Raw genomic sequence first — 23,505 nt, 5'->3', positions numbered from 1 at the left:
GTTCTCATATTGCACAAGGTGCATTCCGTATTTTGCTCGCTTATGTAGGGTACGGAATTAAGTCTGAGGAGTTAGCCTCTCGCTTTAAAGATAGTACTGATAACATCGAGACTATTCTGGTCATTAAAGTAATTTTTTTCTCCTAGGAAATGGTTTAAAAGCTTATACGAGCTTCTTGTTTGACTTTGTTGACAATGTTCGATGAAAGCATTTCTAGCAGAGTCTTCAATTTTACTTAAAAGGGTTTGCAGGTTTATTCTTAAATAATCTTCATTTTCTAGTTGGAGTGGAATATCATGCTCTAGGCTCAGTCTTCTCCATTCCGAAAAAAATTGTTCATTTCTGTTTTTGAGATGTAAAGCGATTTGTGAGGCGATGATTAGGGTGTTTTAAGGTCTTTATTATATATGAAAAGTGTAGAAATACAGTGGAGGGAGACCAGTTTCGAGGTGCAACATGTACGTTGGTGTATTTTCTGGAAGTCTGAATATTCTTTTTAAGAAAAAACGTAAGAGTTTTTCTACTTCTTCAAACTCGAGAATACCTCAAACTTGTGCCGCATAACACATAATTGATCTGACTACTGCTTCAAAAATTCTGTATTTTGCACTTGAAGCTATATTTCGACTGCAGAATACTGTTTTCCAATTACAGTTTATCGCGCATTTGAATTCTTTAAGTTTTTCTTGTAAATGCTTTTTGAATGATAGCGTTTGAGTAATCCAAACACCGAGGTATTTATATTCCTTAAAAGTTTACAGTTTTTCATTTCCCCAAGTCCAACTTTCATTAATTGCAAGACGACCCGCCGCGTTTCGAAACACCATTACTTTTGATTTAGCTATATTTATTTTTAGGTTCCACAGTTTGCAGTAACAATAAAGTTTATTTATCATGATCTGGAGCATGTTGGGAGATTCAGAGAGAACTACAATGTCATCAACGTAGAGCAATATTCAAAAAGAACTCCTCCCGGAAGAACCGCAACTAGATCGTCTAAATAAATTGAGAAGAGGAGTGGACTCAAGAGACATCCCTGCTTTACACCAGTTGTTGGTTCGAACCAATTTGAAAGAATATTTCCATCCCAAACATCCGAAAGCTGCCTTGAAGTCTACGAAGAACGCATACATTTTTTTTCCTTTTTCAGCATACATACGAGCAATATACTGTTTAGAGAGAAGATATTATCTTCTGTTGAGTACCCCTTGTGGAAGCCGGCTTGAAATTCGCTTAACAGGTCATTTTAGTTTATCCAGTCTGTTAAACGTTGAAGTAAGATGCCTGTGAAGATTTTCATGACAGTGTTTAAAAACGATATACCTCTGTAGTTACTGGGATTTTTTGGATCTCCTTTTATTTTAAATCGGTAGTATTACACTTTTCTTAAAACTGTCAGGGACTTCTCCCGTGGACCAAATAAAATTGAATTTCGATGTTAGTTTTACTAAAAAATCTGTTCAAGCGTTCTTGAAGAACTCATACGATATGCGATCTTCACCAGGGGCTTTATTCAATCCACATCGGTGTATGACACTTGTAACATCTTCGAGCAGTATAGATGGGTCTAAGAAAATGTCCTGTTGATATGGGAGTGCATATTACATGGGATTTGGATTTGGTGGCGGATTTAGGAGTTTTTTGAAATGTGTAGCTAACTCTCCAGCTTCCACTTTAATATTTTGCAAGAACGAGGCTAGATCTAGCACTTTGGCAGTTTTCTAGAAGGAACGACTGTCTTTGATGTTAACCAGGGCTGAAGATTAACTTTGTGAATAACGCTTTTATTTTTGAGCGCATACAATTTTGTAGTTTTTGTTAACCTCGCGATACATGATTTTAGCGTAATTGGAATTGCATCTTACGAGTAACAGGAGGAGAAAGGCAAATGATTTTTTCCTTGCAAATTCGCATTCCCAATCATACCATGGTTGCTTGCCTATTTTAACTGTTATTTTTTCTGCAAAGGCTTCGCTGATTCCATAATAAACGAAGTAAGAATATCTGAGTCCCCTATAGACAGAAGGTCAGTTTCGTTTATAAGGCTAATATTATGGTTTAGATTCGCTGTATACTTCTGTAAATCTCTTTCATACCACCGTAGTTTAGGTAATAATAATACTGTTGTATACAAGTCTAAAATTAAAAACAGATTTCTTTTCTACTAACTCAAAAATAAAATAATTACAAACAAAAATTGTTTTAGTTGGTTTAGGATGGCTGGATTAAAATATAAACAGGCATTTCAAAAAAAAACGTAATGTGATTTATGTATCAAGTTCGAATATTGTTCAGTTCAAAAAAATACAGTGATTTTATTACCACAAAAGAAGGGTTGCGAATTTAATTAAGAAATCATTAAGTCATACGTCTTTAGATGACTTGCGACTTAAAAACAGAGTATTCTTAAGTTAGTTAGTGACTTATGACTTTAAAAAAAAAATTATTTCATAACAAACTAAGTGACACATAAATTTGAAAACAAAATATATGACACCAAGTTATGAATACAAAAAAATAAAGTCATAAGCAAGTTGGTAGATTGGAAATTCTTTAGCCTGTTTTGACTTTAAAATTATTTTATTATTAACAAAGGTAGTATTTAAGCTTTTTATAATCAAAGCCCTAACCTCTCAACAAATGAAACTGTCTTTAAAAAAAAGTTTAAAGATCAATGTCGGACTCTTAAGGACCTAAAAGCTAAAATCTTAAATTTTTTTAACGTTTGGTATCGAAGAATGTCAAAAAAATTGTTGAAACAATGCTACGACGCATATAGAAGCCGCTATCAAGGCGTAAAGCTAAGTAACACCAAATTAAAATTAAGATGCGAAGGCCAAATATTTTGCTACTGAGACAAATACCACAATATTGAGTTTATCTCCGACTTAATTTAAGAATTAACTACTTTTTGTTTTTACCATAGGCTGTCCAACTATTATGCGTTTGGGCTAGAAAAGCGAATTATTTTGTTTGTATTTAAATTGTTTACAAATTTTCTATTCCCTTATTTTATTTTAAATGACAAAAATACAACATTATCCCCTCATAGTTTTTTCACTGTCCATAGAAATTATACACAATTAAAATGTGGTAAAGCTTTCTAAAGAAAGCAAATTAATTTTTTTAGAATATTCAATAATATCTCAAAAATCTGACGCAACAGTAATTTTGAAATTGGACGAATTAAGATGATCAAAGCCCATTGGAAACAATTTCGAAAATTTAGTTTTGCAAACTCCATAAAAAAGTTGAAAGTTTTACCGAGAAACGGGAGGAAATGTTAGCAACAAAACAGTGATCAATGAACTGAAATTTAATAACCACCATGAATAAACCCAATCAATTAGTTCCTTTAAGAAAATGATCTACTGCACTTCGTATTCATTTCCCTCATAAACAATCTCATCAAGAAAACAAAAAACTTAAATAATTCATTTTGTAAAAAATTGTAAACTCATTTCTGAATTTACTCATTTATTTGTTTGCTCTATAAATTAATCTCTTAAATATAACAAAACTTATATAAAATAACATAATTTTTATACAAATAGATATTAATTTAAATTTCTATTTTATTTATACATCAAATTGTTTTTATTTTTTTATATAGTTAAAATATTTTCAGTTGTTTTTTTTTTTTAAATCTTATAATTAACAAAACATAAATAATTTTCTCTGCATCTCTGTTTTCAATCCATTTGAACTATTGTTTGTTGTTGTTACATATTTACAAAAATTAGAAGAACAAAAAATATAAATTATTATCCAAGGAATATTTTTGAAAGTTTAATTTTATTAAATTTTTGTAGTGCACACATTGGTTTCGGGAAAAATAATGAATCCTTTTTATTTTATAGTTAAGTTTTGTTTTTATTGTTAGTCTCGTTTATAGGTACACTTTGTTTTACATGAATGTGCGTTTTTTTATTATTTCAATTTTAATCAAAACACTAAAACAGAGGATACGGCTTACGGCAACTTTCGAAATGGAATTCAAACGAAACGCGGTGTGCGAATTCGTGGAAAACCATTGAATGCAATGTTCGAAATGCGCCGGTAATTATTTTTCCATTCAACTGTGTTCATCATATCATCCCTCTTTTTTAGTTAGTTCCCTTCAAACCCCTTACACCACTATTATCACAAATATAATATACTTTATCCATCGTTTTCATCATCACAATATTTTTTAAATTTATTTTTGGTTGTTTCAGCTTCGTTTTTTATTGTTGTTTGTTGTTCTGGGTAAAAGTTTTTCAATTTTTTTAACTTCGCGGAAAAAAATCGAAAACAGCACACCCCATCAACACCACACCATTTTTTATGACTAGAATCTCGACTCCAGAGCTGTACACTTTCTCATCTAGGGAGAGAGGTTTCCTAGAAATCCTTGTTCGTCTGTCCTGATTATGTCCAGTAGTAATATACGGTTAACAATATTTGCTGGCTCAAGAATACTGGGCTGTTTTGGCAAAGTCGACGACATGCCTCGCCTTGCCTTGACGCACCACCACTCACTTCGTTCGTCTCTGCCATCCATATACAAAGATATTATTGTCGCCATCGGTCGCTTAGCAGAACGCGCGAGTTTGGCCTGCGACTGCGGAAAACTGCATGAGATTTTTCTAAAAAATCCATTTGCGGAACTTTGAGTCTTGAGGCGGTCCTCAGTATGGCCTCCAGACCGTCTTCTGGGCTGAGATTGTCGATGATTTGAATTTGGTTTCGGGCGAGGTGGGTGAAGATTTCGTTGCTGGAATGGTGATCGATGATTCATGGAAGATGGGTTTCATGGCGGATGGAGCTTTTAGGTCGCAACGCAGTCGAAGAGATGATTGTTGAATTGTGCTGAGGGGGCTGCTGCGAGTCGAATCGATGGACTTGTCGAGATCCTCCTGGGAGCAGAGGCGTTCATCCATCGATGGCAATTTAGGACGTAGAATCGGAATGAAGGCTGATTTGACGACATCGATTTGCTCATCGTCGGAATCATCGGAGGATTGTTCGTGCAGCGAATTCGTCTCAAGGGATGTGTTCAATTTCGCCGAAATGCTGTGGTTCGTCGATGGGGGACTGGATGATGATGGACGCGACGAAGCGGGCGATATGTGTGCTGGACTAATGTGTTCGGTGGAGCCGTGGCTGCCGAGGGATGTGTTCAAAGGATTTACACCGTGGGGTGGTAGACCGTTGCGGACTCGCAATCCTGGGAAATTATACGGCAGGAAGGGCTGACCAGGTCCGAATGGAAATTGTGGCAGGTAAGCATTTGCACTGGCTGCTGATCCGGGCGAGGGAATCATTCCATTGGGGCCGGACATTGGTGGCAGACCAGGTGGGGTTACTGGTGGTTGGTGGAAGTCGTTTGGACCAGCACCACCGTTGCCGCCGGCATGTGGTGGTGGGGGACCTTGTGGACCTGATGGTGGAAGAGCGGTTTGAGGCACTTGCGTTGGCAAAGTTGGGGATCCTGGAATTAAATCAAATAAAAGATAAAAGTTAGAAATATGTATTTTTAAATATTTTTATAATGTTTAAAGGTATGAGTCGATTGGGATAAGGAATCTACCTGAGTACAACAGAAAAAAAAAAACAAATGTGATCATTTTCGAAAATTGTTCTCAAATGTGTTTCAAGTTTAGGTTCATTGGATTTGAAGTTTCGAAATAGAAATGTTAGAATTTTTTGAAAGTTAATTAAGATAAAACTTTGAAATAAAAAAAATATTCAATGAATGTTTGAAAAGTCACACAATACAATATCCCTTTAAACTAGAAAACTAATTCATTTTTTAAAATGAAAACATCAGCGTAAAAAACAACCCATTAAAACGTTCTTTTGTGGTGAATTTAAGATGGTTTGAGGTATTTACTCGATTTTTTTCGTTTCTATGTTCGTTTGTGTTGTCTTTCACATTTGAATTCATATGAATGAATTTTTAGGGATGCATTCAATGGGGTGGTTTTATAGATTCGGTATAGTGTTTTTTTGTTTTTGCAAACCAAAAAACAACCCTTATATATGAACGGAATTGCTATTAAAATCAAACAAAAACACATACGCAATCGAAGGAACAAAAAGTAGAAGAAGGGGTTGTTATGCTGTGTCATTATTGCTTTTCACCCCCAATTCATTTGGAAAGGTAGGCAGAAAAAAAAAAGAGTTTCATGCGAGATATTTGTATTATTTGTTTTTCTCGCTTCGATTTTTAATTGAAATCACTCGAAAATAAAATTCAAATGTGAATGAACAAAAATAAAATGCAAAATGTTGAATGTACAGATACGAAAATGAAAAATGACAAAGGATAGAAGAGAAATACAGAAAAAAAAACAAAATTATTTAAATGACTAACCTTTAGCTAGTGAAGGATGATGTACTGCAGCCGCCGCTTGATGACGAAAATAATCCGCATATCCATATGTCATGTAGGCCGCATCCAACCACGCAGGATTTAACATAAACGGATTGAATGCCCCGGGATGAGGATATCCATAATCTAAAAAGAAAAAACAAAATAAAAATTTAAAAAAATTGTTTTCGATTTAGTTCAAAACATGTGGTTTGAGATTTGTATGATGGAAGATTGATGCTGATGGATGGGTTGATGGAGTTGGGATTTTTATTTCTTTCTTTGATTTTATAGCAATATCGGCGCCGTAAATGTTTGTGTACTCATGTGACTATGAGTATAATGATAAAGGGCAAGTTAATGCATCTTTTTTTATTTGTTGGTAAATGTTTACACAATCCGAACTCCGAAGCCAAACATTTGGTTGCAATAAAATCAAATTAAGAGAGCACAAAAATCCCATAAAAATATTTTGGTTTAAAGAATTTAGGTAGGTAGAACTCACTTTGCTTGGATCTTGGCTCCCGGGGACCATCGACGGTCACTTTGATGGCTTTGGTGTATGAGGCAGTTTGAACGGGATAAGTAGCGATGGTGATGGTCAATGAGAATGACTTTCCACGGCCGCTGCGACCGACAAAACGCAGATCATTGAATTTGGCCACTTGGTTCTTCATTATTGCTGTGCAATTTCTCAATTCGCCGCAGTAATTTTCATCATTTCCGCACTTGATAGTGACCAAAGTGCCATCCTGGACATCGTCCAGAGCAATGACTTTAAAGGCTCCAGGTAGCGATTTATTGCTGCGCCAGTGGTTGGGCAACGCTGAACACAATATCGATGGGGATCCTGTTTGAGCTAATTCGCCGTGGTATTCCTGGAGCATTTCATGGAGGCTGGCGAACATATCTGTCATTGATGGAGGCATTTTGGCAGCGGTCGAAGAGGTGTTATCCTGACAGTTTGTGTTGTCGTTATTCCGATTGATTGAATGGGGGGAGTTGGTGGAGGGTGGGGGTGCTACAACTGTTGGTCCTTGAGGTAAATGCATTTTTATATTTTATTTTATTTGCTGATCTGATGAATTTTTTAGGTGTAATCCTTGTAATAATCCGGTTGCACTTTTTCACTTATAAGTCTCACTTTATCCTTTTTGATCAAATAATAATTATTTTTAATTTTGTTCACTAATTTCAATATTTTCTTTCACTGACCGTGTTCGTGTTTACAAATTAAATTTTTTCAATATCTTAGCGACGATCGTTTTTCTGTTTTTAGTTCCGCACTGTGCGACGTTCGAAAACTGAATGTTGAAAACGCGTTCAAAAATATTTCTCGTGTTTCTTAAAATACAACTTTCCAACCGAGAACACAGATATATAGGTAGGTATAGGTAAGAGAGTGTATAAGGTATATGTATCTTTTTTTTCTGATAAATTTAAGTATCTCGCGGTGGTGTATAAAATTTTATGTTCCTATCACGTAAAAGTCTCAGAGCGAACTGACTCAATCTTGTCGATCGACGGAGGTTTTTCTATTTAGAGCCGACAGTGGCAGAAAGCAGCAGGCAGCAGGCAGCAGCAACCAAAAACACACGACGAATAGACGACGATGACGGTCACCAGGCGATTTGCCACAACCAACCACCACCATTACCAATACCACTATCGTCAGTAGCTACCACACCACCACACAACCGCAGGAAAAAATTCAATGCCCGCCACCACCACTCTGTGCCACTCTGTCATCGTGCGAGTAAAAGAAACAGCAAATCATACTACACCAACAACAACAACAATAAAAAGAAGAAAAATATCAACATTTTTTCACCTTATTCATCCAACAGATTTGTGTGTTACCCTAGCACACAAATACACTCACACAATTTTTCCATTTTTCCATGAATTTTTTCTCATTTTTATTATTTTCCCTTAAAAAGAAAAAAAAAAACAACAAAAAAAAAACTACCCTGCTTTGAGCCTTTTTGTTGGACGAGCAGAGCTGAGCACCCAAACCAATACCCACACACAGTAGCAACAAAAAAGGACACACTCATTCTGTGTTGAGTGAATGAAGCCTCAATACCTACCTGAACTGGAGCTGATGGCTGGACCTGCTGCTGCTGCTGTTCGTGCCTTGTCGTATGTGGGATTCAGATTGTGATGATGAATAGCAAGCAGAGGGAGGCAGGAGTAGGTACTCTAGGTAGTTGAACTGAGTACCGACTTAAAAAAAATATTATTTATTCCAATTTTTATTTCCACCCTCTGTGAACTTGTATTTAAAAAATAAAAAGAAAAAAGTTTGTTCTCCAAAAGAGAAAACTCTCCGTACAAAAAAATAATCAATGTTACATCAGCGGGAATGAGGCATCTGGAACGCAAAAACAAAGACGAAAAACAAATAATCACCCTGACATTTTTTTAACTAACTTTTCACAATCTCGTGTCGCCCCCAATGGGGAATATTTTTGCTATTCATGTACAGAGAAGGAAAATGTCTCTTAAGAATTAAAATATGCTATGAAAAGCTTCAAAGAAAACTGGAAACAAGTCCTGTGTACGTGTACTTCCTTTTCCTTTGCACTCATTCTCGCTCGCTCATCAAATTCTCGCGAAGGTCCTTCTGTCACAGTCGGTTCTGTCACTGCTTCTTCTGGTTAAATTTGTACGTTTTTATTTTATCTCAATTTTTTTTTTAGTCTTCTTGCACCCCATTCAAGGGTTGTTTTGGTGGTGAATTACCATTGGATCCTGTGTATTCTTTTTTTTGTTGGTGTTGTAGTTCTTATTTGTTGGTATGCCAACAAAAATATACCACAATCGTTTGCTGTGGTGTAGCTCACAGCTCACACAGTCGTTGAGCAACCCGAGGACGAGATGGAACCATATCCACACCAGGAGGACTACATTACATATAAAATATAATACACACTGTCTGTAGATGATGGTGCACCGCAGTGGCTACGGCTATCATCATCTATCCATTTCCATCCCTTGTAAAATTGCAGAGAGCATTTTGTACCAGTATCTATAGCCAAAGCTCTGGCACTGGGCATCATCAGCATCAATGGGATCTCGTTTTCGATTTTTCATTGATATTTTCTACAACTCCAACAAAACCAAAGCTGATATTTGGTCAATATAAAGGACTTTACATAATATGGCGAGAAGGAGAGAAGAAGTCCTTTGTGTGAAAATGTGAAATGAATTTTCTTTGGCAAAGCTAAGATCTTATAAATCAACCCTTTCCTTCCATTTGCAATTGCAACCCATCATCAATCCCAGAGAGGGTGTAAATTAGTTGGAAAATATTCTCTATTTTATCTGTGGGCATATTTATGTTGGTTTGATGCGTTATTATACTAACTTGTGTTTGAGTGTTAGTCGCTTTTTTGTGTGTGTATGTGTGTTGTAGGTTATATCCCGTTTGGGGAGAGGACCTATTTTCTATGCATTGTGGTTGGTTGAAATTGAAAATTGTTTTCTCAACCACAGACGTCTTGAAAGGCAGCCACAATTTTCGGGTCACACATGTAGATAGATAGGTATATAGATATAGAAACTATAGGTAAGGTAGATGTAAATAATGCCCTCTCTTTATTTAGGTGGATATATAATGGGTATAGGTATAGATATGTGAGGTGGGATAATAATGTGGAGGTTTCTTTGGAAGGTGGATTTTTGTTTTTTTTTTTGTTATTTCCCAAACCAAATGGGGACTCATTGGGGACTATATGTACGGACCAATAATATAGACTTGGGGGTTTGGTTTTTTATTTGAGGTTGGCGCGTGTGGAATAAATGATTTGCTTGTGCATGTTTTAATTTTGTGGGTACCTACTTTTTTTTTGCCTGTGTGAGATTGGTGCTCAAGTATTCAATAGATGTATATACAATATGGAGGTTCTATATGAAAGTAATTGGAATATTTGATGGCCCTAAATAAAGAACGGAAATGCAGATAGGACTTTTCTACATTCTCATATATTTTAGGTATGGAAAGGTACCTACTAAAGATTTTAACATCAAAAAAAAAATGGGGTGGCGCAACAGTCCGTTGTGAACCAGGGCCTAGTGACTTACAACTCTCAACCATTCCTGTGTGCGAGTACTGTTGTCAGGAATGGAAGGGACCTACAATTTAAGGCCGAATCTGAACGGCTAATTTGAGAAAGCACTTTTTCATGACAAGAATTACTCTTGGAGAAATTGTCAATTCCTCGCAAGAGGCAGTACCCGCGAAAATTAATTTTTTAAATTAAGGTGGCACAGGCAGGGATTGAACCCAAGCCCCTTGCATGACAGTCCAACGCACTAACCATCATGCCACGGGTACTACATTTTAACATGATTGTCCTTGAAATGGGTACCAGTGGCATGATGGTCAGTGCTTTGGACTGTCATGCGAGATGTCTTGGGTTCGATCCCTACCTGTGTCACCTAAAGTTTTATTCAAGGGTACAGCCTCTTGCGAGGAATTGACAAATTCTCCAAGAGTAATTCTTGTCATGAAAAAGTGCTTTCTCAAATTGGCCGTTCGGATTCGGCATATAAACTGTAGGTCCCCTCTATCCCTGCAATTGTTTGCACACAGGAATGGTTGACAGTTGTAAGTCACTAGTCCCTGGTTCTCTACGGACTGTTGCGCTACCTAGTTTATCTATTTTTTTCTTTGAAATATGTTGGAAAAATGTGCCTAGTTGCCTACCCCATACCTGCATTGTTAGGTACTTTATAAATATAAACACCGGATGCTTTTAGAAAATCAATCTTTTTCCCATATTCAAAAAAGAAGATAAGACGGACCCATCCAACTTTCGAGGTAGGTATTGCTTTTCTCAACTCATCGCTCAAAATCTTGATGGAAATCTTAAGAAGCCGACTCATAGCATGGATTGAAAGTAACCATATTCTGAGTGAATTCCACATTGGATTTAGAAAGGGGTACTTCACAGTGGATCACATATTTAGCCTGGTCAACATTGCAGAGGTATATATCCGTAGGCAAAAAAAAACTATACGCATGTTTCATCGACTCCGTGCCGTGAGGCTGGAATCAGTCTGAAACCACTGAAAAACTCATGAGGTTCTTTCTAAAGAGGCAGTTCCGACTACCCGACACAACACCTAACTACATGCTTCTCATTGAAACCGGTCTATAAAGTTGCAAGAAAGATTGCTGTTTCGATTATAAAGTCGCAAAGCTCATGGTTTCAGGAATGGAAAAACTTAGCGGACTCTTGTGAACTCTCTTTCAACCTAACTTTAGATAATTTACAAGAATGGAAGCCATATGTTAACAGTCTAGAAAGATTACTTCTCCAAATTATATAAAGGCGATGACGAACCGAATTCCGCTGTAAGGGAGACGGCGACGAGTGAAGATAGCTATATCTAAACTTAAGTCAAACAAAGCTGCTGGAGCTGACGGCATCGCTGCCGAACTATTCAAAGCAGCAGGCGATGACTTGGTAGGGAGCATGCACCAACTCATCTGCAAAATATGGTCGGAAGAAAGCATGCCCGATGAGTGGAATCTCAGCATAGTTTTTCCAATGCATACGAAAGGAGACCCTCTAAACTGTGCTAACTACAGAGGCATCAGTCTCCTTAACATTGCGTATAAGATCCTCTCTGCCGTATTTTGTGAACGTCTGAAGCCATTTGTCAACAACCTGATTGGTCCTTATCAGTGTGGCTTCAGACCAGGAAAGTCTAATATCGACCAAATATTCACACTACGGCAGATCTTGGAAAAAACCCAGGAGCTTCAAATCGATACCCACCATCTCCTTATCCGCGTATGACAGCATCTATAGGGAAGAGCTCTACCGAGCAATGTCTAGTTTTGGCATCCCTGTCAAACTTATCCGTTTGTGCAGAAAGACGATGGAGAATGCACGCTGCTCTATCAAGGTCGGAAAAGATATTACCGATTCATTTGATGTCAAAAAAAAGGTCCATCCAATTACTCGGATCCGCAGATGATATTGACATAACTGGAAGATCAAAGCGTCATGTCAGTGGAGCGTTTTTGAGCATTGCGAAGGAAGCGAAGAAGATGGGTTTAGTGGTCAATGAGGGCAAGACCAAGTATATGCTGTAATCAAAAAAGGACACTGAACGACGACGTCTTGGACAAAACGTCATCATGGGCAGCTATAACTTTGAGGTAGTTAAGGACTTTGTCAACGACAACAGCGCTGAAATCAAACGAAGAATAACTCTTGCAAATCTCTGCTTCTTTGGAATTAGAAGGCAATTGAGAAGTAAGGTCCTCTCTCGAGCATGTAAAATGAGAGCGTCTTAGGATGCTTCGAGAGAAAAATTCTTCATGTGATTTTTGGTCCCGTTCGCATAGATGGAGAATGGAGGAGAAGCTATAACGACGAACTGTACGGGCTGTACAGCGACACTGACCTAGTTAGCAGAATTAAAGTCCAAAGGCTTAGATGGCTAGCTCATGTAGAGCGGATGGACATCCAGCGCTCCAGCCCGGAAGGTATTCGAATCCAATCCCGAGTGACGGCGCAGTAGAGGAAGACCGCGACTCAGGTGGCGCACCCAGGTGGGAGAGGACCTCAAACAACTTGGCGTGCGAAACTGGAGACAGCTAGCTAGGGACCGAGCTGGCTGGAGACGCTTGTTGGTTGAGGCCCAGGTCCGCCCCGGACTGTAGCGCCACCTTAAGTAAGAAAGTAAGTATTATGAATGAATAAATCTTAATCTATCTACCTATCTATCTATCTATCTATCTATCTATATAATGAGGACACTTAAGAAACGATACATTTCCTAAAAACAAAAATATTTTGTTAAAAATTGGTAGGCAGTTATTTTGGAAACTACGACGAACAAATTGTGCCCAAGGAAAAATCTCCATTTTCAAGCAATTGAAAAAAGTGTCGTTAATTGTTGTATTGTATTACTCTGAAAAAATTTAAAAAATCAGTTAAAATTTGTTGAAGTAACTGTTGGACTTTATATACCCAAATACTTAAAATACTGTAGGGATTAAGAAAGTAAGAAGTTCATTAATTAATAGTAAAAGCTTAATAGAGAAGACAGTATTATTCAATACACAACATAATAATATATTAAATGGAGCATCTAATCAATTTATTACGCTTGATTTCAGTTTCAAAGAAAGGAGATACCCTTTTCAGCCGCACGTCAAGAATGTGATTCAACTTTAAGCAGCAAAAAAAGAATGTGTTTAATATTTCGCTGTTCTATGAAAATTAACGTCAAAAGGCCATTGTGCTTAGATCAGTTAGCATATTCAAATACACAAGATTCTTATCAAGTTCTTTGGCGTTAGGTAAAAAGGCCTTGTCTTTTTAATTTAATAATAAGGGCTTGAGTCTAGAACACATGTTGAATGTTGTATTAATTTAGTCTCTAGACAATAAGACCATGAAATTCACATATTTGTTTTGATATTTAAATCTTAAATTCATTGTGTCTGTGTGACTCCTTTTTGCCTAGCGTCAAAGAATTATGTGAATGAATTTTGAATAGAAAGAAACTTAAAGACAATTCATTTAGGTAATCACGTTTTTAATCACGTGATATTATCCCAGGCAATTGCCTATTATAATTATAATTCAAACATTATGAGGGATTTACCAATTTTGTAAACTGTTCTTGGGAAGAAAAAATAAACAAAATAGTGCATTTCATAAAAAGATTACAAATTAAACTTAAGGTATTTCAAAATATAATATAATGATACTATAAACACACATTTCAAATTTATTTACCCTATACACTTACAATCATGAATAAAATGTGTTTTAATGTTGTTTTTTTTTTGTTGCTAAAGTCCAAAATCTTAATCATCTGAATAAACCAAAGTCAATTTTATGACCCAACAAACAATAAAACTCACACAGTATATCATTGAGGTAGGTAGGTATAACGGTAGATAAACTTTTATTGCACTTCAGCCACATGCAAATAAACGCAAAAATTTCGCCATCTATAAATACATATATACAAACATCAATAGGTATAGGTGCATGTATTTATTTATTTTATTCGCAAAACGAAAATGTGTCTGTTATTGTTTTTGGCGAAGCGCGAAAAGGCGACTCCCGATAAAAAAAGGTTAAAATTGTTGGTAATTTGTTTTTTTCTTCTTTATCTACCTAAAGCTATAGTTTTAGTTAGGATTTAATTTTATCTACCTAGAGGATTAAAAATACCTAACGGTAACACCTCCTTTATTTTTTTGGAAAGTTTTAATGACGTGGGTCAACATTAGTAAACAATGTAAGTAAGGTAAAGTTAAAGTTTTCAAAGGAATTTATAAAGAATTTTATAAACGATTGCAGTTACCTAACCTCGATATTTTGGTATATTGACTTAATTGCTTATTTTTAAAGGTAAGGGTTAACCTAAGAATATTTCGTAGGAATATTGGTTATATATTTTTTAATAGGCGTTTATTTCAGAATTTTTAAATTTGTTTTTAGGAATTTCTGTGTTTTTATTAAGTTCTTTTTCTTAAAACCCATATTATGTTTTATACTTGTATTTTTACAGTGGAAAATAATGTTCATTAAAGAGTACAACGCTTATGTTTTTGACTTGTTGTCACGAATTCTACAAAAAATACAATTTTCTATCATAATTTCGAAATAAAAACATTCTCAGCTGATTTTGAACAAAATATTTACGTGTTTTTTTTTTTTACTTACATTTATTTTTTTGCTCTCAGGATTTGTAAGTACGCGCTTATATTTTTCGTTATCCTTTATTTAGAATCTCTAATAACAGCCTTGAAATAGCTTCCGAAGCAAATCAAAGGCATCTTGAGGTACATATGTATCACTGAACTCATTCATGACAAATACAGCTAGAGTATATACAAATTTGACTCCTTTTTAGTTTCCTATTACTTAAATAACTTTTCAAACTTTAAAAACTGAATGAAAAGCAGATAAGAACAGTATCTAAATAAGCCTTATATTTTTATAACCATGGTGCACTTAATGCATTTCAAGCAGACTTTGTGAAGAGCACAGTAAATTTTAGAAGAGGAAAAACAGGATTTTAAAAAAGTCTCGAAGCACTTTGGTTTTGAATTCAATAATATTGCAATGATAGGTGACATACAGAGTGTGGTATTAAGACATTATACATATTCATGCAGTACGGCAAAAGAACGATTCTCTGTACTTGAAAATAGGACCAAAGTTTTACTCGTAAGTTATGCTAGACAGCATTTTTGGAAGCACTCTCATATTACCTTTAAATAGTTGAAGGCTAGTTCCAAACGGTGAGACAAGAAATATTATCAAGACGATAGTGTTCAAAAAATTTAACTAAATAAAGAGGCTGGGATGCGACCCACACTGATAACTTCCCATTCCGTCTGTCGATTTGTTTTGCTTAAAAATTTGTCTATATGTACTCGTATCCATTTTTACCAAATTTGCGTACTATTTTTTGTACATTTAATTTTTTATGAAAAAAACGAACAGTTGGATTTTTAACTAAAAATTAGTGAATATTGAAAACAATATTTTCTGTGAAATAAAATAAGTTTCAAGCCAATATTTTTAATTTTCGAAAAGATATTTGAGTCGAAAATCAATTTTTATAAACTTTTCTTAATTTTTTGTAGGTTTTTATTCTTTGTAAAATAAAATGCCAATTCGATTTTTATCAAAATTTGTCCTTATGTTGAAAACAATATTTTTTATAAGTAAAAATTAGGTAAAAGTTATAATCTCAAATTTTTGAAAGACATTTGAGTCAAAAATCATTTTTTTACCAACTTTTGTTAATTTTTTTATTAAGTTAAATAAAAAACTGTCAATTCGATTTTTTTCAAAATTTCACTAAATGTTAACAACAATATTTTTTGAAAGATAAAAGCATTTTGAAGCCAATATCTACAATTTTTGAAAAGATATTTGAGTCGAAAATCATTTTTTACCAACTTTTGTTAATTTTTTTTCGGTTTTTAATTTTTTGTACAAAAACTGTCAATTCGATTTTTTTCAAAATTTGACCGAATGTTGAAAACAATATTTCTTATAAGTAAAAATTAATTAAAAGCTATTATCTCAAATTTTTGAAAAGACATTTGAGTCGAAAATCATTTTTTACCAACTTTTGTTAATTTTTTTTCGGTTTTTAATTTTTTGTACAAAAACTGTCATTTCGATTTTTTTCAAAATTTAACTGAATGTCGAAAACAATATTTCTTAAAATATTAAAGTAAATTAAAGCGAAACCCTAAAAGTTATAAAAAGATATTTGAGTCGAAAATCAGTTTTTACCAACTTTTATTAATTTTTTTTTTAGGTTGTTATTTTTTGCAAAAAAACTGTCAATTCGATTTTTTTCAAAATTTAACTGAATGCTAACAACAATATTTTTTGAAAGATAAAAGTAGTTTAAAGCCCATATCTAAAATTTTTAAAAAGATTTTGAAGTCGAAAATCAATTTTTACTAACTTTTATACATTTTTTTCGGTTTTTAATTTTTTGTAAAAAAAACTGTCAATTCGATTTTTCCCAAAATTTTATCAGATGTCCAAAAACATTTTTTCTTCGTTGCGCAAAGTTGTTTTGGAGATGAAATCATATTTTAGTCGTAAAAACCGTTAAATGGATTTCTTTCAAAAAATATACTTCTTTGATATCAAGTTACAATGTATTATATAAAATTTAATTCAAGTCTCTAGCGTTTTTGGTTCGTAAGATATTTAGGGTTAACCAAAACTTTCACCTCTTTTTCAAACGTTGAGAGCAGTTTCTGTATCTTTCTGCCTTATTATCTGTATGATCTGACGTACGGATATCTTTCTAAAAATCTTTTATTTCGACTCTAGGGACCTTGAAACGTCGAGAAATGTCGAAATTTTCAATTTGACAAATCAGACCCATTACAATAACTTCCTATGGGAAGTTAATAAGTGAACGGGACTAAAACAAATCTTTAAATTAAATGTTTCAGTTAAAATTATAATTGAATCTTAAGCCGAATCTTGCACTATTCTTAATAGATATTGTAGGTAGGTTATGCAACTAAAAAATAGGTACATTAGCGTGATATAAAAAGCTATGGTACTTAATCTACTAAAACATTACCGGATATATACAATCTTAGATGCATCTAATTCAATGTCAATTAGAGACAAGGAACAACATTTTAGAAGCTTATTATTAAGAATTTTTAATAATTAAGAAAATAAATTATTTTTTTTAAATTTGATTCTGATCTTAAATGGGTTTTCCCAACTTCCGATCATCCCTTAAATTCCATCCACTCCACTCAGTTAAAAATCCGAGTAAAAATATAAATTCTCACCACACTCACTGTCACTATTCACTTGACTCAATTTTAATCCACCTTTTTGAGTGACCTTAAAAAAAAAACAAAACACACACACAAACCTCACATAACACGCATACTAAGTATACTCCGCCTTCGAATGCTGATCTTATTTTCTTTTGAAGGAAGGTATTTTCCATTTTTTTATTTCCCCACTTTCCAACGTGGGATTCCATCCATGCCTTCTCGTCACGCTCCGTTACTCACCCTTCAAACAAATACAAATTAAGAGAAAAAAAAGTAAACATTTTTTCCAATTTCTCTCTCTCTGTTTGTACAATATATTTTTTCCACTTTTGTGGTGTGGTGAGATTTTTTTTCATCAAAGCCATTTTTGTAGTGGTTTTCTGTTGTCTCTCTCTATTCCACGGAGAGACACAACAATTCTCACCACACGTTCACACACAGGCACACACACACACACACTTTGAAATATTTTTGCGATAGAAATAAGACGAATAAAAAAGGAGAATTTCCATTGAGTGAATGGCTGATGTGTGGTGACACCCCCATCCACGAATTTTTGGCCGCAACTGAACAACCCTGTGGATGGCCACAAGAAGTGGAAGTAAATGTGATTATAGACAGGGCAACTACTACCGTTATCGTGTGCCGCCGTGTGGTGTGGTAGGTATATCGTCAAGATGTCCATTTTTCCAACCCTTGTGGTGCCAGTGCCATCGATTGGAACGACTATAGGGAAATAAGCAGAAGCACACCAACAGAGACGACACAGTGGTATAAAAATTGTTCCTCCAAAAGAAAGAAAAAAAATAGAAAAGAAAGGAAGCATGAAAATATATACAAAAAAAGGAAAACCAAGAGAGATCCGTGCGCGCGCCATATTGTTTTAGGTAGATAGAGGTACATATTGCATACGATTGTTTTTTTGTTTTGTTTACTTTAAGGTTTGACGCTTTGTGGGTGGTGAATGAATGGGGGTAGAGGTGGTTGGTTTTTGCGTTTTCTGTGTTTAACCAGAATCGGTGGGGTGAAATTCTTTGAGAGAATTTCATTCGAATGGGAACAATACCGAAATATGGGGATTGGGGATATTGATGGTAGATCGAGAATGGGAGGGGGTTGCTGAGTGTGAGGATTGAGAAATAAGGATAAGAGAGACGGAGCGTTCAATTCATTGAAAGTGGTTCTCTTGAACTAAATACCTTGGCTATGGCTAACGGTTAATAACGACCAGTTATATGCGGCTCTTCGAGTGTATGTTTCTTGGTTTTTGGCTGTGGCCGCACACCGCTCCACTTTTGGGGGTTGTTTTTCTTCTGGTTTTTTTTTTGTAATAACTTTTTTTTTGTTATGGAAAGTTCCTGTTCCAGTGGCAATGTGAGGTGGCAAATGAAGAAAATGGCAGTTATTTATGTTATCATGTAGAAGGCACCTAGGTAGATATGTAGTTAGATATTGGTTATTTGGGAGAACTGTGTTGGAAAGATTGACAGATTGAATGAAAAGTGTTTGACTTGTTTGTTCTCTTAAATGTTTCTAGGTTTATAGCTGTTTATGTAGTTAGGTAGATTTATGTTTAGCCAAGGCGAAATGATGAAACATTGACCCAATTGCGAAGCATACTTATGGGTTTAGGGAACTACTTACTCCTGATGAAAATCTGTGATTAATAATTGGGCAGTAGTGTCCGTGGTATGATAGTTAGTCAGTTGCATTCTTATGCTAGAGATCTTGGGTTCGATCCTTGTCTGTCTCATCTAAAGTCTTTTTTTCGGGTAGTGCCTCTTGCAAGGAATTGACAACTTCTCCAAGAGTAATTCTTGTCATGAAAAGTGCTTTCTCATATATTAGCCGTTTGGATTTGGCTTAAGACTGTAGGTCCGCTCAATCCTTGACAACATTACTTGCACACACAAATGGGTGAGATTCGCAAGTCACTAGGCCCTCGATTTTAACGCACTGTTGCGCCACCTAACATATTTTCTAATAACTGATCAGATCAGACCATACCAACATTACACGACGTTTTAACTGTATAGAGTTGTTAAAAGGTCTTGAACACTTTCTTTAACATTTAAAAGAGATGTTTGCAAGCTTAGCTAAATAGATACAGTTGATTGTCAGCTCTTACAATATTTCCGGATGTTTCAATAAAAATACTGTCCCGCACGTCTTACACCATGTGTACATTATGGACTCTTTCGAGACGACTTATTTTAATGTCAAATAGGTAATTGTAGCTCCTTCGCTTTTAATAGTTAAAAAGAGATGTGAAAGAAAGGCAGAATGTTTATAAACAAAATTTGGAGAATGAGCGGGTTAAATAAAGGAATATCGCCTAAATAGACTCCAATCTTAGCACTAACTTAAAATCAGGTGACTTTACAATGTTGTGTGACAATATTGCCAAAACTTTCATTTTCAGGAATTATTATAGGCATTAGACATACAGCTAGGTATAAAAAATCTTTTGCATGGACGCAAAATCGAATCAGCTAATCACCATACAAAGACCATGAAGTCACTTTCAATGCAAAGTTACTTACTTACTTACTTAAGGTAGCGCTACAGTCCTGGGCGGAGCTGGGCTTCAACCAACATGCGTCTCCACCCAGCTCGGTCCCTAGCTAGCTGCCTCTCGTTTCGATCGCCAAGTTGGTTGAGGGCTTCACCCACGTTAGTGCGCCACCTCAGTCCCGCTTTTCCTGTACTGCGCCGTCCCTCGGGATTGGATTTGAGGACCTTCCGTAATGGAGCGTTGATGTCCATTTGCTCTACATGACCCAGCCATCTAAGCCGTTGGACTTTAATTCTGCTTACTAGGTCAGTGTCGCTGTGCAGCCCGTACAGTTCGTCGTTATATCTTCTCCTCCATTCTCCATCTATGCGTACGGGACCAAAAATCACCCGAAGAATTTTTCTCTCGAAGCATCCTAAGACGCTCTCATCTTTCTTTGACAGGGTCTAGGCCTCAGCGCCATAAATAAGAACCGGGATGATGAGTGTCTTGTAGATGTTGTATTTAGATGCTCGAGAGAGCACTTTAATTCTCATTTGCCTTCTAAGTCCAAAGAAGCAGCAATTTCCAAGAGTTATTGTTCGTTTGATTTCAGCGCTGGTGTCGTTGTCTGCATTAATAGCGGTGCCTAGGTAGACAAAGTCCTTAACTACCTCAAAGTTATAGCTGTCCATGGTGACGTTTTGTCCAAGACGTCGTCGTTCAGTGTCCTTTTTTGATGACAGCATATACTTGGTCTTGCCCTCATTGACCACTAAACCCATCTTCTTCGCTTCCTTCGCAATGCTCAAAAACGCTCCACTGACATCACGCTTTGATCTTCCAATTATGTCAATATCCTCTGCGTATCCGAGTAATTGGATGGATCTTTGGAAGATTGTGCCTCTAGTGTTTACGGTTGAGTTTTGCACAATTCTTTCCAAAACGATGTTGAAGAAGTCGCATGACAGTGCATCGCCTTGTCTAAAACCTTTTTTGACATCAAATGAATCGGTTATATCTTTTCCGACCTTGATAGAGCAGCGTGCATTCTTCATCGTCATTCTGCACAAATTGATAAGTTTTACAGGGGTGCCGAAACTAGACATTACTCGGTAGAGCTCTTCCCTATAGATGCTGTCCTACGCGGCTTTAAAATTGATAAAGAGATGGTGGGCATCGATTTGAAGTTCCTGGGTTTTTCCAAGATCTGCCGTAGTGTGAATATTTGGTCGATAGTGGACATTCCTATTCTGAAGCCACACTGATAAGGACCAATCAGGTTGTTGACGAATGGCTTCAGACGTTCACATAATACGGCAGAGAGGATCGTATACGCAATGTTAAGGAGACTGATGCCTCAGCAGTTGGCGCAGTTTAGAGGGTCTCCTTTCTTATGTATCGGGCAGACTATGCTGAGATTCCACTCATCGGGCATGCTTTCTTCCGACCATATTTTGCAGATGAGTTAGTGCATGCTCCGTACCAATTAATCACCTGCTGCTTTGACTTAAGTTTAGACATAGCTATCTTCACTTCGTCAAGGTCAAGTAGGCGGAATTGTTGATCTGCGTCGCCGAGGTTGAGTGGTTCTATCTCCCTTACAGCGGAATTTGGTCGTCATCGTCGTTATATAATTTGGAGAATTGGTCTTTCCATATTCTCAGCATCGACTGCGGTTCTACTACGATGTTCCCCTGATAGTCCTTACAGGCTTTGGTTCGTGGCTGGTACCCTTGGGAGGTTTTTTTTACCTTTTGGTAAAATTTAGGAACCTCATTCCTATTGTGAAATCCCTCTATCTCCTCGATGAAACGCTTCTCATGCTCTCTTTTTTTCCATCTAAGAAGCCGGTGTTCCTCTCTCCTTTTCTGCTCGTAGAGCTCGCGAGCAGCTCTATAGTCCTTTTGTGCTGTTTTGTATGCCTGCTGTTTCGCTGCGTGCACTTGCCGGAATTCGTCGTCAAACCAGGGGTTTTGCTGTGGTGGCCGTGTGAAACCTAGCACTTCAGAGGCTGCATCTCTGATGGCTGCAAGGCAATGTTGAGGTTGTTAGAGTCTCTTGCGATTGTAGCCGTCTAACGTCGAATCTTCTTACAGAACTTCCTTGTTTTGGCTTCGATCGGGATATCCGTAGCCGTACATTTGCTACAACGAGGTAGTGGTTCGAGTGAATGTTGGCCTCTTGGAATGTTCGGATGAAAAGTACAGAGAAAATAATTGCTTACATCAACATCTAGCTATGAGCCTTAATTTGACGGCAAGTTTTTACACTTTCTGCCCCTAGCATTGTATATTCGCTTAGTTTTTGAAATTTATCTACAATTACATCACTCTTAAAAATGATTTTTACATCCACTCCAGACTTATTTTATCTTATATGAAAAACCGATGAAAATAGCCATTCGATTTGTATATTTACTGATTTCTATGGATTTTTTATAATTTATATCCAAAAATTCAGCTTCGAACCCATAAGGCAGGACGACAGTCCATTGTTGACCATCTTTTGAAAGATTTAATCTTTTGAACGAAGTCAACAGTAGCTTCTTGCGTTTGCTTACAAGTTAAGAATTTACTCAGTGCAGTTCTAAGCTGTGCCTTTTTCAATAACTATGAATTGCAACAGTATCAATCATCATAGAGCTGCACTCAAACCTGCTCCCCAGGAGCCCCCACGTGGAGGTACACGTAAGGACTTCTTCCTTCCAGATTGCAGACAAGCATAAAGGATTGCTGCATTAACACAGAAGACAGTTTGACCCCCCATTGCAAAGTACAGTGAAATTTTACTTTGGCGAATAGGCTCAGAGAGGTTGGGAACTTTAAATTGAGAACAATATTTTAATATGGCAGCCATTTTATCAGCTGGCAAATTGTTTTTTTTTTTTTTAACAACAACGCTTTTAAAAGAACAAGGAAACGGTTTTAAAATAGGCAAATATATTTTTAAAAATAATGGGTCTGTCCGAAATACGTAGAGCCCGAATTTTGTTTAGGATAGAAGAGCACTAAATAAAACTCGAGTATTTGGAGTGAAAATAATCTTCAAGTGTATGTTGAAACACGATTACTTCCACAAAAACTGACTGTTTGGTGTGCTCTTTATGAGTTGATGGAGTAATTGGTCCGTGCTTCTTCTTGGTCAGAACTTTACAGTCAATGGTTACCAATCTTGTCCCATGAGTAATGACTTTTTTGATAATCAATGGGACAACCATGATGCGCAGGAACTGTGGTTTCAACAAGACGGTGCAGAATGCTCGTAATCGCACAGTTTCACGTCACGGCCTTGTGAATTGGACTTCAAGATCGTGCAATTCAACGTCCTTTGACT

The 23,505-nt window shown here is 36.2% G+C and overlaps 1 protein-coding gene across 1 annotated transcript; it reads right to left on the bottom strand.

Annotated features, from left to right (window-relative positions):
* Positions 1–3,510: 3,510 nt before the first annotated feature.
* LOC129948112 (segmentation protein Runt) lies at positions 3,511–7,910 on the bottom strand. The gene is made up of 3 exons (XM_056058957.1): positions 6,861–7,910; positions 6,359–6,502; positions 3,511–5,473 (listed from the first exon to the last, which is right to left on the bottom strand). Exons 1-3 carry the CDS (start codon positions 7,405–7,407, stop codon positions 4,671–4,673), a joined length of 1,494 nt encoding a protein of 497 aa, XP_055914932.1. The 5' UTR covers positions 7,408–7,910; the 3' UTR covers positions 3,511–4,670.
* Positions 7,911–23,505: the final 15,595 nt, after the last annotated feature.

This window comes from Eupeodes corollae, chromosome 2, assembly GCF_945859685.1.
Source record: "Eupeodes corollae chromosome 2, idEupCoro1.1, whole genome shotgun sequence".
Lineage (NCBI taxonomy): Eukaryota > Metazoa > Arthropoda > Insecta > Diptera > Syrphidae > Eupeodes > Eupeodes corollae.
This window is presented reverse-complemented; position numbering and strand designations above follow the sequence as displayed.

Coding starts and splice junctions, on each gene's coding strand:
- LOC129948112 (XM_056058957.1), bottom strand. CDS start 7,407: ATGCATTTACCTCAAGGACCAACAGTTGTAGCACCCCCACCCTCCACC. Junction 6,503..6,860: donor GGAGCCAAGATCCAAGCAAA/GTGAGTTCTACC, acceptor TTTTCTTTTTAG/ATTATGGATATCCTCATCCC. Junction 5,474..6,358: donor TCATCCTTCACTAGCTAAAG/GTTAGTCATTTA, acceptor ATTTAATTCCAG/GATCCCCAACTTTGCCAACG.